This window comes from Trichechus manatus, unplaced genomic scaffold (assembly GCF_000243295.1).
Source record: "Trichechus manatus latirostris isolate Lorelei unplaced genomic scaffold, TriManLat1.0 scaffold00046, whole genome shotgun sequence".
In the NCBI taxonomy this organism is placed as follows: Eukaryota; Metazoa; Chordata; class Mammalia; order Sirenia; family Trichechidae; genus Trichechus; species Trichechus manatus.
The window spans coordinates 4,441,197-4,455,765 of NW_004443982.1; the positions used below are offsets into that span (position 1 = coordinate 4,441,197).

Consider the following 14,569-nt stretch of genomic DNA (forward strand, 5'->3'; position numbering starts at 1 on the left):
ATGGAGAAAAGATTGAAGTTGTCAAGGATTTCATTTTACTTGGATCCACAATCAACACCCATGGAAGCAGCAGTCAAGAAATCAAACAATGCATTGCACTGGGCAAATCAGCTGTAAAAGACCTCTTTAAAGTGTTCAAAAGCAAAGACGTCACTTTCAGAACTAAGGTGCGCCTGACCCAAGTTGGACAATGAATAAGGAAGACCAAAGAATTGATGCCTTTGAATTATGGTGTTGGCAAAGAATATTGAATATACCACGGTCTGCCAAAAGAATGAACAAATCTGTCTTGGAAAAAGTACAACCAGGATTCTCCTTAGAAACAAGGATGGCAAGACTTCATCTCACATACTTTGGACTTGTTATCAGGAGGGCCCACTCCCTGGAGGAGGACATCATGCTTGGTAAAGCAGAGGGTCAGTGAAAAAAAGGAAGACCCTCAACGAGAGGGATTGACACAGTGGCTGCAACAGTGGGTTCAACAGTAACAATGATTGTGAGGATGGCACAGGACCGGGCAGTGTTTCATTCAGTTGTACATAGGGTCACTGTGTGTCGGAACCAACTCAAGGGCACCTAACAACAACAACAAAGCCTGCTAAACTGTGAAAGAATAAATTTCTGTTTGTTAAAGCTATCCACTTCTGGTATTTCTGTTATAGCAGCACTGGATAACTAAGACACCCCTCATGGTTTTCTCTCACCCCCCATCTCACTCAGAGAAAAAGCCAAATGCCCACGAGGCCCTCTGCAATTGTTTCCCTCCTCCCATCCCCCCCCATCACCTCTCTGACCTCACCTCCTACCACTCTTCCCCTCACTCACTCCACTCCAGCCACAAGGATCTCCTTCTCACTGTTCTGCATAAATACCATGCACGCTCCCACCTCTGAGCCTTTGTACCGGTTGTTCCCTCCCTCTGCTACACTCCCCCATATAGCCACATTGCTTGCTTGCTCACCTTCTTCAGGTCATTGCTCAAATGTCACCTCAGTGACACTTACCCTGGCTAATTTATTTAAAATTGCAATCTGGAAATAAGAGCCGTGCATAAATAGACATATGCACACCCATGTTCATTGCAGCATTATTTACAATAGCAAAAAGATGGAAACAGCCTAAGTGCCCATCAATGCATGAATGGAGAAACAAACTGTGGTACATGCACACGACGGAATGCTATGCATTGATAAAGAAAAACGACAAATCTGTGAAACATCTCATTATGCTGAGTGAAATGAGTCAATCACAAAAGGACAAATATTGTATGAGACCACTACTATAAAAAGTCAAAAAAAGGTTTTCACACAGACAGAAACATTCTTTGATGGTTACCAGAGATGGCGGGGGTGGGGGGCACTAACTAGATAGTAGACACATACTAACTTTGGTGAAGGGAGAGATAATACACAATATGGGGGAAATCAGCACAACACAATCAAGGTAAAGGAAGACACTGAAAGGTACGCAAAAATAAAAGGCAACAACGGTAAATACTAATACATATACAATCCTGCAACAACAGTAATAACGGACAATAATGTACGAGTGGATACACAGGTAGATATGTAAGCTGAACAGGGGTGGGAGGGTATATGGAAGTACACCCACGTACATATATATGTGTACATGCTACAAATATACCCATGTATACAATAGTGCACACAGGGGACACAGTCATGAAAACTTCTTAGCCATAATCATACACCTCCTAGGACTGAGATACTGGGCTTGAGGACTAGGGACCATAGTCTCAGGGGACTTCTAGATCGATTGGCACATCATAATCCATAAAGACAATGTTCTATATCCTACCTTTGTGAGTAGCAACTGGGTCTTAAGGGCTTGCAAGTGGCTATCTAAGATACAACAATTGTTCTGTTTCCGTCCGGATCAAAGAAGAGTGAAGAAAACCAAAGACTCAAGGAAACAATTAGTATAAAGGACTAATGGACCACATGAACCAGCCTGAGCCCAGAAGAACTAGATGGCACCCAGCAACTACAACCAATCGCTCTGACCGGGACCACAATAGTGGGTCATGGGCACAGTGGGAGAGAAAGGTAGAACAAAATTCAAACTCATAAATAAGACCAGACTTTCTGGTCTGATAGAGACTGGTGGAACCCCTGAAACTATGGCCCTTAGACAACCTTCAAACTTGGAACTGAAATCACTCCCGGAGATCAGGTTATAGCCATACAATAGCCAGGCCTATGAAACGAACAATAACACTAGTGAGGAATGTATACAGAGCAATCAACTATACGAGATCTAAAGGGCAGCATTTGCCCAAAAGCAAAGTTCAGAAGGACAGTAGGGGTAGGAAAGCTCGGCAAATGGACATGGGGAACCCAGGGAGGAATGGGGGAAAGTGCTGACACATTCAGGGGTTTGCAACCAATGTCACAAAACAAGCTGTGTATAAATTGTTGAATGGGAAACTAATTTGCTCTGTAAACTTTTACCTAAACAACAATAAAATGTTCAGAAAATAAAATAAAATTGCTATCTGCCTCCATCTCCACTCCTGGATCACTCTGACCTGCTTAACTTTTTCACCATAGGACTGAACTATTGTGTATTTTTCCCTGTGATTTATTATCTGCTCCTCCCACTAAAATGCCAGCTACACAGGGTAGAGATTTTTTGCCCCCCCCCACTATATCATCAGTGCCTAGCATATAGCATAATAAATGTTTCTTGTATGAATGTGTGAAAGGGTCTAAGTTGAAAACTCCCAACTCTGCTGGAGTGGTAACTTGGTAACTCACAGTTATTTAGCCAATAAGACATGGGCAGGTTCCAGCTTGTGACAACTTCCACCATAGACCGGGGCAGCTCCACGTTCAGTGGCTTGGACACCGTCAGGTCCCTGTGGGCAGAAGAGACGTGCAAATCCATTTGGGAGAGCCACCCATCTGGCTTCCACACTTTTTCCCTCCCCTGGGATCACCCTCCCTCCTCCCTGCAGCTCCTCTAGGCAGCACCCTGTGGGAGAGGGGGGTCCCCCAGCCCTCCCACCATTCCAGGTGATCCTTCTCCTCGGTGAAGCCAGCCCCCGCCAACGTGGCTGTGGCCTCGGACAGAAAGCCCACAAAATAGTTGCTGAAGTGGAAGGAGACAGCACTCTCGTAGGCTCGCAGCCACCTGGGGAGAAGGGAGCAGGGGAGAGAGGCATTGTGCCCAGGCCCCGACATGGTACCCCCACCATCTGTCAGCATCCCCGGCCTCACTCTGTGGACTCACCTTACCATGGTGCCCCTAGGGCCCCCAGGGGTCAGGAGGGCAGCAGAGAAGAAAGGAAAGACAGTTAGAGAGGCCCTAGAAGCTGGCCTGAGTTGTTCATAGACAAGACAGACAGAAACATAGTGGTAAAAGAGATGGACAGATAGTCACACTCATACATACACCGTTAGAGAGTTTTATGTGGATCAGACAGATATATGAGCTGTCCTATAATATGACGTGGTCTTGTAGCCTCACAGGGCCAGACATCCAGACCCAGCTATCCTCGGAGGCCCAACCTCATAGCCCTACACATGACACAGCCCAACAGCCAGAGACAAGCACCATCAGCCTTGCAATTCTCTAACCTGACTCAGTGACCATAAGACAGACAAAAAGCCCTTTAGTTAGGCACAGAGACCACCAAACACACCACTCTGCACACATACACAATTCTACAGCCAAACATAGTCGCCCTGTTAGTCAGACAATCAGACACTGTCAAAAACAGGCAGCATCTTGCATTGGGAAAAGCGTGGGTTCTGGAATTAGGCCTGGGTTTAATGCCTGGCTGCTTATCTGGGTGACATTGGGTAAGTCACTCAACTTTTCAGAGCCTCATTTGGCAGCAGACATAACCATCAGCCAGTGAGTGGTGGGGGTGGGAGGGATGTCACATAATCAAATAGCTGGATCAAATTCTAGAGTCAAAGTAGAGGCAGACAGTGAGTCTCACAGATAGGCACGTAGTCGGTTATGACCCCTCAGCTAGATAATACCAAGCAGCCAGAGGCACACAGGCAGAATCATTCACAGACACGCACACAATACATCACAGTCAGGTGCTATAGACAGGTCACGTATCCAATGACAGCCACACACCCCATCATTGACAGTGGTACAGCCAGACAGCCATAACTCACAGTCCCACATTCAGAAGTCAGTTGCCAGTAGGCAAACAACCCACACATACCACTACCCAGAGTCACAAAGAGGTCCCTCCCCATTACAGTCACATAATTTGTTTCTAACAGTGAAACAGCTGAACAGATGGACAACCAGACATACCATATGTGTCAGAGTGCCAAGCAGTCATAGAGCCAATCTTGGTCAAACAGACAGACACTCACTCTCTGTCTAGTCATGGGGTGAATGGTCAAACTCAGACTTACAGAACCAATCAGTCATAGACTGTGCCCCCCACTCCCCAGTTAGCCCCACTCGCCCACAGCACCTGCCCTCATTTACCTGGCTTTGCGTTTCTTGCTGTAGTAACAGAAGACAGACAGAAGCATTAAGAGATAGGCTGAGAGCTGGGGGGACCCCAGGTCCCTACCCAACCCCATTGGTGCAGGGCAGAGGCCTCAAAGGCTGTGCTCACTTGCGAAGGAGACGGTCACCATCAAGGGGGATGAAGTACGGGAAGAGGTAGGGGCCCACACAGGTGGACAGCACAAGGCACAGCAGGGCCAATGCCAGACTCCGGGCCACCTTCTGCAGCCATCGGCAGCTCTGTGGGGATCAAGGCTCCATAAGCACTGTCCTGTGGCAGTTCCCACAGTCCCTGCCCACCTGTCCACCCAGGACCTCACCAGTGGGCGGCCTTGGACAGCCTGTAGGTAGCTGTGGAAGGATATCCAGGGCCCAAAGACGATGGTACCCACGAAGTAGAGGTAGCCCATGAACTCCACAGGTGAGGGCACCGCACCCACCTCGCCCCGGTCCAGGTCGAAGCCCAGAGACACCGCCTTCATGGCCACGATCATCTGGGCCCCTAAGTATGGCACCCATGGTCAAGTAGAGGGTCAGAAATCATGTCAACATGAGGGGGATGGGGAGCACCAGGTGAGAGGTGGGAGGTAAAGAGAGGTACAAGGATGGACAGGTGGGCATGGGGTCAGACAGGCAGGTGGGCAAGTGGGCCAGGACAGGCAGATGCCCTTACTCAAGAGTCAGGTAAGTATATAGAATAGGACAGACAGACTTGGCAGGGGGGAACCTATGGTGGAGAGAGACATAGACACAAGGGGAATCTGAGGCTTTCATGTCCAGTGGGGTAGGCAGATCAAGGAAAAAAGGAGGGAAGGAAAGACACAAGGTGGCAGGAGTTAAGAGATGTGGGTTGGGGCAGAAAGGCCAGCAGGTGAGAGGGGCAGGGCTGCCTACCTCGCATCTTGTGCCATGTCACAGTGTCCACCATGTGCATCTCACTAAAAGAAAAAGGTGCTGGTCTTGACGCCATAATCCCCATGGCCTCAGAGACAACAGAGGTGGGAAACCAAGATGCAGGGAAGGTTATGCCTTCCCTCGTCCAGCACAACCTCATGGAAGAACAATTCTCCTAAACTTCCTCCTTCAGGGGGAGCCCATGCCCTCTCTCCTATACAGTTTTGTGAAAGAACAAGTCTCCCAGATTTCCTCCCTAAGGTGATGTCACACTTTCCCTGCCCTGTGTAACCTCCCATGAGAACAAATTTTCCCAGATTCCCTTCTCCAGGGACATTTAACACTTTCCCTGTTCTTCCTCTCCTCATAGGAGAATTCTCCCAGATGCCTCGAGGGAATTCCACGCCCTCCCTGTCCTCCACAACCTCCCTAGGAGGAGCCTGAAGGCCCATCCGCCCTTCGCCCAAGGGCATGGGGATGAGGAAGCACACCCCTACCCCATGAGTAGGTAGATAAGGATGGTGACCGAGAGGAAGACTCCGCGATGGGAGGAATGTCGACAGAGGAACAGCACGAGGTAGCACAAGAGGCTGAGTAGCACAACCCAAACCATGTGCAGCTGGAAGAAGTGGTAGAGGCTGAAGAACCCTCCTGCCACGGTGCTTGCATGCTTCAGGTAGGATGGCAACCCTTTGGGTAAAAGAAAGAGAACAAGAAAGAGAAGGTTGATGGGCTAGTAGGAAGAGGAGGACAACCTTGGCAGAAGGCACAGCCTGGGCAAAGGCCTAGAGGTTGCAATGTGGTGGAACTGAAGGGGGCCCAAAGAAGGTGCTGGAGAGCTGGAGAGGGTGGTAGGGTCTGGGTTTAAAGAAAAGAAACATCTATCCAGGGCATTTTGGGGATCCTGGAGGAAATCTGAATATCAACTTGGTTGAGGCTGTGGTTGTGGAGGAGAATGTCCTTGTTTTTGGGGGCCACAAACTGAAGAATTTGGGGTGAAGTGTCATGATGTCAGCAAGTTATTCAAGTGATTCAGAAAGATTAGATCGATAGATTGATTGATTGAGCTAATGTGGCAAGATGTTGACTGTCGGAGAATCTGTTTAGCTATATATGGGTCTTCATTGTACTATGCTTTCAACCTTTTGGTAGATTTGAAATATTTCAAAATAATAAAGCTGGGGAAAAATAAAACATCCATTTATAAAAGAAAAAAATGGTAGAATCTTAGGATCTCAGATTTCCAGAAATCTCAGCATCCTATAGGGGACTTGGAATCTTATCATTTCAGGACCCCAGAAGCCTGCTATGATTGTGGAAACATTCCAGAATCCTAGAATTCAGAAATCTCTTCATGCCCTGATTCTATAAATCCCAGTATTTTGGAATCCTAGAATGTGAGAATTTCAATTTGCCGGAATCCCTAAGCCCTGATAGTTCAGGATTCCAAAACCCTGTGACACCAGCATTTCATATCTTATAACCTTGGGATATAGACAGTTCAGGATCCCAAGATCCAGGGACCTCACTCTTCTAGAATCCCAGAACTTAGAACTATTGAAGTACATGGCTTGACATGGCCAGATGTGGCTTGGCATGGTGTGGCACGGAGTGGCTGGGCAAAGCAGGATGTGGTGTGATGGAATGAGGTTAGGTAGACCTCATAGGATGTGGTAGGGCTGGACATGGTGGGGCCTGGCATGGCATGGCAGGACATGGCAGTGTTAAGGTGTGGCTTGGCATAGATGAATGTGGCAGGAATTATATGGCCTGGTGTGGCAGCACTTGGTGTGGTATGCACTTACCAAGCCTCCAGAGGAGCCGGCAGGCAAGGCAGATGGCAAGGAGCAGCCAGATCTGGTCCAGGCCCTGCTGGGCAGTAGGCAGGAGACAGCCCTGCAGCAGTTGCTGGAAAAATTCCTGGCGGCTGAAGGTGGCCATTGCGGACCCCCAGGGATGGATGGACAGATGGACAGACCTACCAAAGAGGGGAAAGAAAGGGAGCCGAGATATCCTTGGGGCAGACCATGCTAAAAGGATGAACTTGAGCACTCAGATTTCGATCTGGGGCTGTCCAATCCATGTAGAGACCGGTACTAGGGGATTGGAGGAGGATGTGAGCGTTAGGTACGTCAGACTGAGCGGTCAACTGTGTGTGTGGGGAGGTGTTTTGGGCGCACACACACCGCCTGTGACCTGTGGTAAATGAAGAAGAACCTATGACTCTTGGTGCTGTGAACCGCCCGGATCTGATGGTGACTGAATGATGTAGACATTCTAGGCCTGTATATCAAATGGGGGGGGGGCGCCCTGGTTTCCAAGGTAGAACCAGCTTGTATCAGTCTGTGTGGAGGGCAGGGAGGAGGACCCTGTGATATTTGGGGGCCGTGTGCATCTCTCCTTGTACGGATAGGGAGTGTCCTGTATCCCCGTGCGCCCCATCTCACCCCTACCGGGCCTCTTGCAGCCGCTAACAAAGCCCTGCCTAGGTCCAGAGGCTGCAGGGAGGTAGAGGTGTCAGGGGGACATGGTCGATGGGGGTGTCGGAAAGGTGATGGGGAGGGAGCCCCAGGCACTACAGATTGGGGCAGGGAAGCCAGGTCAGGGATGGGAGCGGGGGAGCCACGCGCGCACTCTTGGCCACCTACCTGGCAGGAAGGAGCCCGCGGTCCTGGGGGCAGGGCACGCACCACCGCCGCCACAGCCACCGCCTCCTCCCGGCAGCCTCCCCCGCAGGCCGCAAGGCCGGGACCAGCTGTGGCTCCCAGGGCCTTGCGGAGTGCGGTCCCTTTAAAAGCCGGAGAGGCCCGGCCGGCCGGCTAGGCCAATGAGAGGGCAGGAGCGGGGCGGGGACTGGAGGCGGGTGGGGGGAGCAAGAGGATGGAGAGAAGGAGGAGCGGGAGGGTAGAGAGGAGCGGGAAGCCCGCGGACGTAGGCGCGCAGAGCTTTCGCGCCCTCACCTTTCCCGCCTATTAGTGTTTGAGGAGCCCCTGAACCTTTGTGTTGGGAGATGCTCTGGCCTGCCAAGAACAAACTTTGGGATCGCCAAATTTCTAATCATTGGAAGCCGAAATTGGAAAGATAGAGGAGGGAGGAGGAGGAAAGCCCCCTCCTCCCAACTTCGCATCGCGCACGTTCTCTCAACACTACGGCGCCCCCATTTCACAGATGGGAAAATAAACTGAGGTCTCTCCTTCCCCATCCTTTGAGGGAACTAAAGGAACTTGAAATTCTCCCCCACCCCCAAGCTTTCTTTAAGCCTGGTGCCCAGGGATTGGCCAGAAACACTTATATAAGTAATGACTATGTCATTTAGGAGCACGAATTAGACCCCTGTGTTTCCTCCAGGGACTTCCTGTGAGCATTTTGCATGTCATTGAGAACTGATTTGCTGTCTTAATTCCCTACAGGACTCGACCGGGCATACTTTTTGTTTTTTAGCAACTAGTGAATACTGCCTGTGAACCCGAAGAAGGCTACTACAGAGCACCGATCAGGAGCATTTATAAAGCACAACAAAGATTTGTATTGGGCTGTGTCTGCGCCAACACTAAGGATTTATGCAGCACTTGCTGTCCTGCACACCCTGTAGTGTGTGGGCACTCCACTCTGTCACTGAGCTGATAAAGGGCTTTCCCCCCCCCCCCCCAAAGAAGGGCCAATTTTCCCAAGGGAGCATTTATTGGGCAACTACTAGACATACCAACGATCGTGAAGACAGCACAAGACTGGGCAACGTTTCCTTCTGTTATACCTAAGGACGCCATGAATGGAGCTGACTGGACAGCAACTAACAACAACTAGATGCTAAGCTATGATATAGAAGGGAGAAGGAACCACAGGTCAAGCCGGACCTCACCCTGACCTGAGGAGCTAAGGAAAGTAGATTCTAATCAGATAAATGCCTGCCTGTACGGAACTCCGCAAGTCATGTCCATTCTCGGGCTTCAGTGTGCCTTTCTGTTAAACAAAAGAATGCGATTAGCAGTTCTTTGCTTGGAAATACCAATTATAAGCGAAGAGGGATGTATAAGTCTCCTCTCTTTAAAAAAAATTAACATGAAGTTAAATGGAATTTTAGCTCATAAATTAATATTCATATATTACTAATGAAAAATATTTAACACAGAAAATATATAGTGAATAATTGCATAGGCCAGATGCATGAATACCAATTCCTTTTCTCGACAGCGGAGCCCTGGTGGCTCAGTGGTTAAGAGCTCAGCTACTAACTAAAAGGTCAGCAGTTCAAATCCACCAGCCGCTCCTTGGAAACCCTATGTGGCAGTTCTACTCGGTCCTATAGGGCCGCTATGAGTCAGGATCAACTTGGGTTTAATTTTTTGGTTTTTCTTAACGGCAGAATACAGGCCATAAGTTTTATGAATTAGACTTCATTATAATTTTTTCCTCAATTTTCAAACTGATGTAGAATCAACAATGACCCCCTGCACACACACATATCTCCATCATCCAGATTCAACAACTGTCAGGATGGTATCATATTTGCTTCATCTACTCTCCTTTTTAACTTTTTCTTATTTTTCCCTTTGCTGAATTACTTTAAAGCAAATCCTAGATGCATCTCCAAGAAATATGGCCTTTTTTTTTTTTTAGCATAACCCCAATGTCATTGTCATACCTAATAAAATTTAACAGTTGATTCCTTAGTTTCATTCAGTCCAGTCAGCTCTTACTCAAATTCTTCTCATTAGACACTTCATTTTGTGTGTGTGTGTGTGGGGGTGTGTTTTCTGATGTATCCCAAGCACCTAGAATGATGAATGCCTAGCACACAGTATGTCCTCAATGAAAATGTATTGACTGAGTGAATATTGGTTTGTAGGAATTATTATACTTTTTCCTTAATCCATGCATATTCCAGTATGCTTCTCTAGGAGATAAGAGTGCTTTTTAAAAACATAACCGTAATACCACTATCACACCAAAAAAATTAACAGTAATTCCAGAATAACATTAAATATTGGGTCAGTGTTCAAAGTTCCCTGATTGTCTAAAAAAGTTTTAATAGTGTTTGGTTGTTGTTCTAATCAGGGTCCAAATTATGTCCACACACTGCAATTGATTAATCCTTTCCTTAAATCTCTTTTAATCTATAGACTCTCCCTCCATCTCACTCTCTTTTATTCCTTACAAGTTATTTGTTGAGGAAACTGGGTCATTTGTTCTGGAGAGTTTCCCATGGTCTGGATTTTGCTGATTGCCCGATGAGGGGTCTTTCAACTTATTCCACTGTCCCCTGTAGTTCCTGTAAGTTGGCAGTTAGATCTAGAAGCTAGATCAGATTCCAATATGAAGTTTTATTTGTTTCTTTTGGTCTGACTACTGAAAAGATTAAATTTTAAAAATACACATTAATGTATCGAATAAAAGAATCCCACACTTGCTTATTTAACACAGTTCCATCCATTTTGGATATATATCACCCATTGTGTACTCTTTTGGTTCATTCATGTGGTTAAGTGTACAAATAGTTTATTCATTCTCATTGCTGTGTGGTACTTTATTGTACAGTACACCACTATTTATTATCTATTCTACTATCGAAGGACATTGGATTTTCCCACTTTTGAATATTATAAATAGTGCTCTTAGGAATATTATGTTGAGCCACAGAATATATGCATCATGAACTTTACTAGATATTGCCAAATTACTTTCCAATGTACCCATTTATACTTCCACTAACTGTGTTTGAGAGCTCCCTTCTCCACACCCTTAGTCGGATTTATAGGACTGCTTAATGTCTGGGAAGCTGGTGGATATGAAATGGTACCTCGTTGTTGTTTTAATTTTGCATTTCCCTGATTACTAAGGAAATTGGATCATCTTTGTATACATATTGGCCATTTCAGGTCTCTTTTCTAGGAATTACCTATTCATGTCAGTTGTCCATTTTTCTATTGTATTGTTTGTCCTTTTCTTATTGATTTGTAGATGTTCTTTATATGTCCTTGTTATGGATTGAATTGTGTCCCCCAGAAATATGTGTTGGAGTCCTGACTCCTATACTTGTGTATATAATCTATTTGGAATTTGGAAATAGGGTTTTCTTTCTAATGCTAATGAGATCATATCAGTGTAGGGTGTGTCCTAAACCTAATCACTTCTGAGTTATAAGGAACAGCATAGACACAGAGATAAGCAAGCACAAATGAGGGAAGATAGATGCCACATGGAGATCGCCAAGAAACAGAGGAATGTAAGGTTACAGAAGCTGAGACAAGGACATTTTCCCAGAGCCAACAGAGAGAGAGAGCCTTCCCTTATAGCCAGTGCCCTCAATTTGGACTTCAAGCCTCCTGAACTGTGAGAAAATAAATTTGGTTCTTTAAAGCCACTTGTGGTATTTCTGTTACAGCAGCACTAAGAAACTAATAAGACAGTCCTAAAATCTAGATACTAATTCTTTGTCACACACATCAAAACACTAGATGGAAACAATCAAGTCTGTGAAATTCAGGGTCTTGCATACTGAGAATCTTTCAGTTGGAAATATTTCTGGTAGGTGCTGGGGGAAAGAAGGTTGAGAGCAAGCCTCTATTTTGTTTCATACTTTTATCACTGGAGCTTAGTAGAGAGTGGACAATCAAATTACGTCTGTCAAATTTTACAGTCTTTGTGGTCATTCTGACTTATGATTTCTGGGGCATTCTAAATGGTCTCCATACAATTAAAGAGATACAAATCAAAACAATGAGATCCCATTTTTCACTTATTGGACTGGCAAAGAAATGCCAAGCCTCATAATAATAACATTAATTCTGTCTCTCTCTCTACATATATACATACATATGTATATATATGTATATACATAACCAGACTGTTGCCGTGAGTCGATTCTAAATCATATCGACCCTATAAGACAGACTAGAACTACTCCATAGGGTTTCCAAGGAGCTGCTGGTGGATTCAAACTGCTGATCTTTTGGTTTTATATATATATATATATATATAAAATATTTTTTCTTAGCTATTTGAGAGTGGTATGATGCCCCTTTAACTAAATACTTTAGCATGAATTTCAATGAGGACATTTTCTTATATTACCACAGTACAATTTTCAAAATCAGGAGAATGGCATTTAGGAAACCAAGATCTGGGTGTTAAGTGTTCATTGCTTCTGGATTATAGAGCACTATGTTCTAATTTAAGGAGCCCTGGTGGCACAGTGAAGCCTTGGTGGCACAGTGGTTAAGAGCTCAGCTGCTAACCAAAAGGTCTGCAGTTCCAATCCACCAGCCGCTCCTTGGAAACCCTATAGGGCAGTTCTACTCTATCCTATAGGGTAGCTATGAGTTGGAATCAATTCGACAGCAACAAGTTATTTTTTTTGCCTTTGGTGGTGCAGTGGTGAAAGCAGTCAACTGCTAACCAAAAGGTTGGTGGTTCAAATTTACCAGCCGCTCTGCGGAAGAAAGATGTGCAGTCTGCTTCCGTAAAGATTACAGCCTTGGAAACTCTATGGGACAGTTCTACTCTGTCCTATAGGGTCACTATGAGTCGTAATCGACTCCATGACAGTGCGTTTGTTTGTTTGTTTGTTTTTCCTAATTTGCAGACTGTGTTCAGATTTTTGCCAATAGTCCCAATCATATCCTTTTATAGAAAAAGGAAATTCTAGGTCACAAGGTGTATAAAAAATCTATTATAACTTCTCTTTAGTCTCCTTCAATCTGTAACAATGTCTTAGTCTTCCCTTAACTTTCATGATCTTGATGTTTTTGAAGAGCCCAGGCCAGTTATTTGGAAGAATGTCCCTCAGTTTGGGTTTATCTAATGTTTCCTCATGATTAGACTCAGGTTATACATTTTTGGCAGGAATTCCACAGAAGTGATGTTCAGTTCTCAACACATCAAGAGGTGCAAAATATTGGTTAATCCCAAAACTGGTGATAGTAACTTTGATCACTTGGTTAAGGTGGTGTCTTCCAGGTTTTTCCACTGTAAATTTACTATTTTTCCCTTTGTAATTGATAAGTGTATTGTAGGGAGATACTTTGAGCCTATGTAACTATCCTGTTTTTCCTCAAACTCCACTCACTCATTTATTTTCAGTTGGTGGTTTTGCCTGAAGCAATTACTACTATGATGGTGACCAAATGGTGATTTTCTTTTACATGTATAGTTGGGATTCTACTGTAAGGAAGCGCTTTCCCTTCTCCTCCGTTTATTTGTTTATTTATTTATTTATTTATTTATATCAATATGGAACTCATGGATTCTTGATTTAATTTATAGGTTAAAATCAGTTACTATCATGATTTTAATGATCAAATTGTTCTTGATTCAGCCAGTGGGAGTACCCTGGAGCTGGCTCCTGTGTCCTTTTGACATGTCTCCATCATTTTTTGAGCACATCTTTTTTTAGGTCACATCAAAATGTCTCAGGCTCATCTGTACTTTCCTAGTCTTGGCCCTGGAGTCAGCCATTTCCTCAAGAAGCCTTGGTTTGCAGTCCTCAACTTATGACGTATTGGAGTTACCACGAAGGGCACTTAAAACCTTCTCTCTTTTTTTGGTGCATCTTATCGTTAGTAATATGTACTACATGCAATGTTAAAATACATCTGTAAGTTTATATGTAATGTTTCCAACTCCCAAAGACAAATAAAAACCAAATTTATAAGATATTGGTAATAAAAGGCAATAATAATGAAAACTAAAAAAAAAAAAAAAGTGAGGTATTTGACTCACGTCAGAACCGACTTACAACAGAATCATCAGAAGGGAATCCCGTCGAAAGTTTGGGACTACCTGTAGTGGAGAATGGCATTTAGGAAACCAAGATCTGGGCGTTAAAAGTGCTCATTGCTTTTGGAGTATTGCTGATTCTAGGCCCTCTCAGTGGACAGAGCTAGAATATAAATATAGAATACATACACACATCTATACTTATTTCTGCAACTTTCTCTTTATATACTAAAATCTATGAATTCCTACTGACACCTACAATACCAATCCAACACCATAGTGTTCATTCTAGCCTTCCCCTTCTCCAAATGTAAGAAACCTGATTCTCATTATCTACAATAATTTTACTTATTTCCTCAATTCTAGGATACACATTAAGTAGTTTCAGAATTGCTACCTTATACCACTGTGGAAAACAAGTCTAACAACTAGAGTTATATATATATATATATATATATAT

At 44.9% G+C, this 14,569-nt stretch overlaps 1 protein-coding gene across 5 annotated transcripts in view; it reads right to left on the reverse strand.

Annotated features, from left to right (window-relative positions):
* Positions 1-8,183, reverse strand: part of PORCN (porcupine O-acyltransferase) — an 18,349-nt gene extending 10,166 nt beyond the window's left edge. The window contains exons 1-10 of one of the 5 annotated variants that reach the window (XM_004376876.2): positions 8,043-8,183; positions 7,200-7,372; positions 5,892-6,084; positions 5,395-5,438; positions 4,821-5,002; positions 4,610-4,740; positions 4,477-4,494; positions 3,250-3,264; positions 3,025-3,150; positions 2,775-2,875 (exon numbers count right to left, since the gene is read on the reverse strand). In XM_004376876.2, coding sequence (XP_004376933.1) covers positions 2,775-2,875; positions 3,025-3,150; positions 3,250-3,264; positions 4,477-4,494; positions 4,610-4,740; positions 4,821-5,002; positions 5,395-5,438; positions 5,892-6,084; positions 7,200-7,335 — 946 coding nt within the window. In that variant the 5' untranslated portion in view covers positions 7,336-7,372; positions 8,043-8,183. Of the gene's footprint in view, positions 1-2,774; positions 2,876-3,024; positions 3,151-3,249; positions 3,265-4,476; positions 4,495-4,609; positions 4,741-4,820; positions 5,003-5,394; positions 5,439-5,891; positions 6,085-7,199; positions 7,483-8,042 lie in introns of those variants that run through there. The other 4 variants (XM_004376877.2, XM_004376879.2, XM_004376878.1 and 1 more) reach the window with 4 other exon arrangements.
* Positions 8,184-14,569: the final 6,386 nt, after the last annotated feature.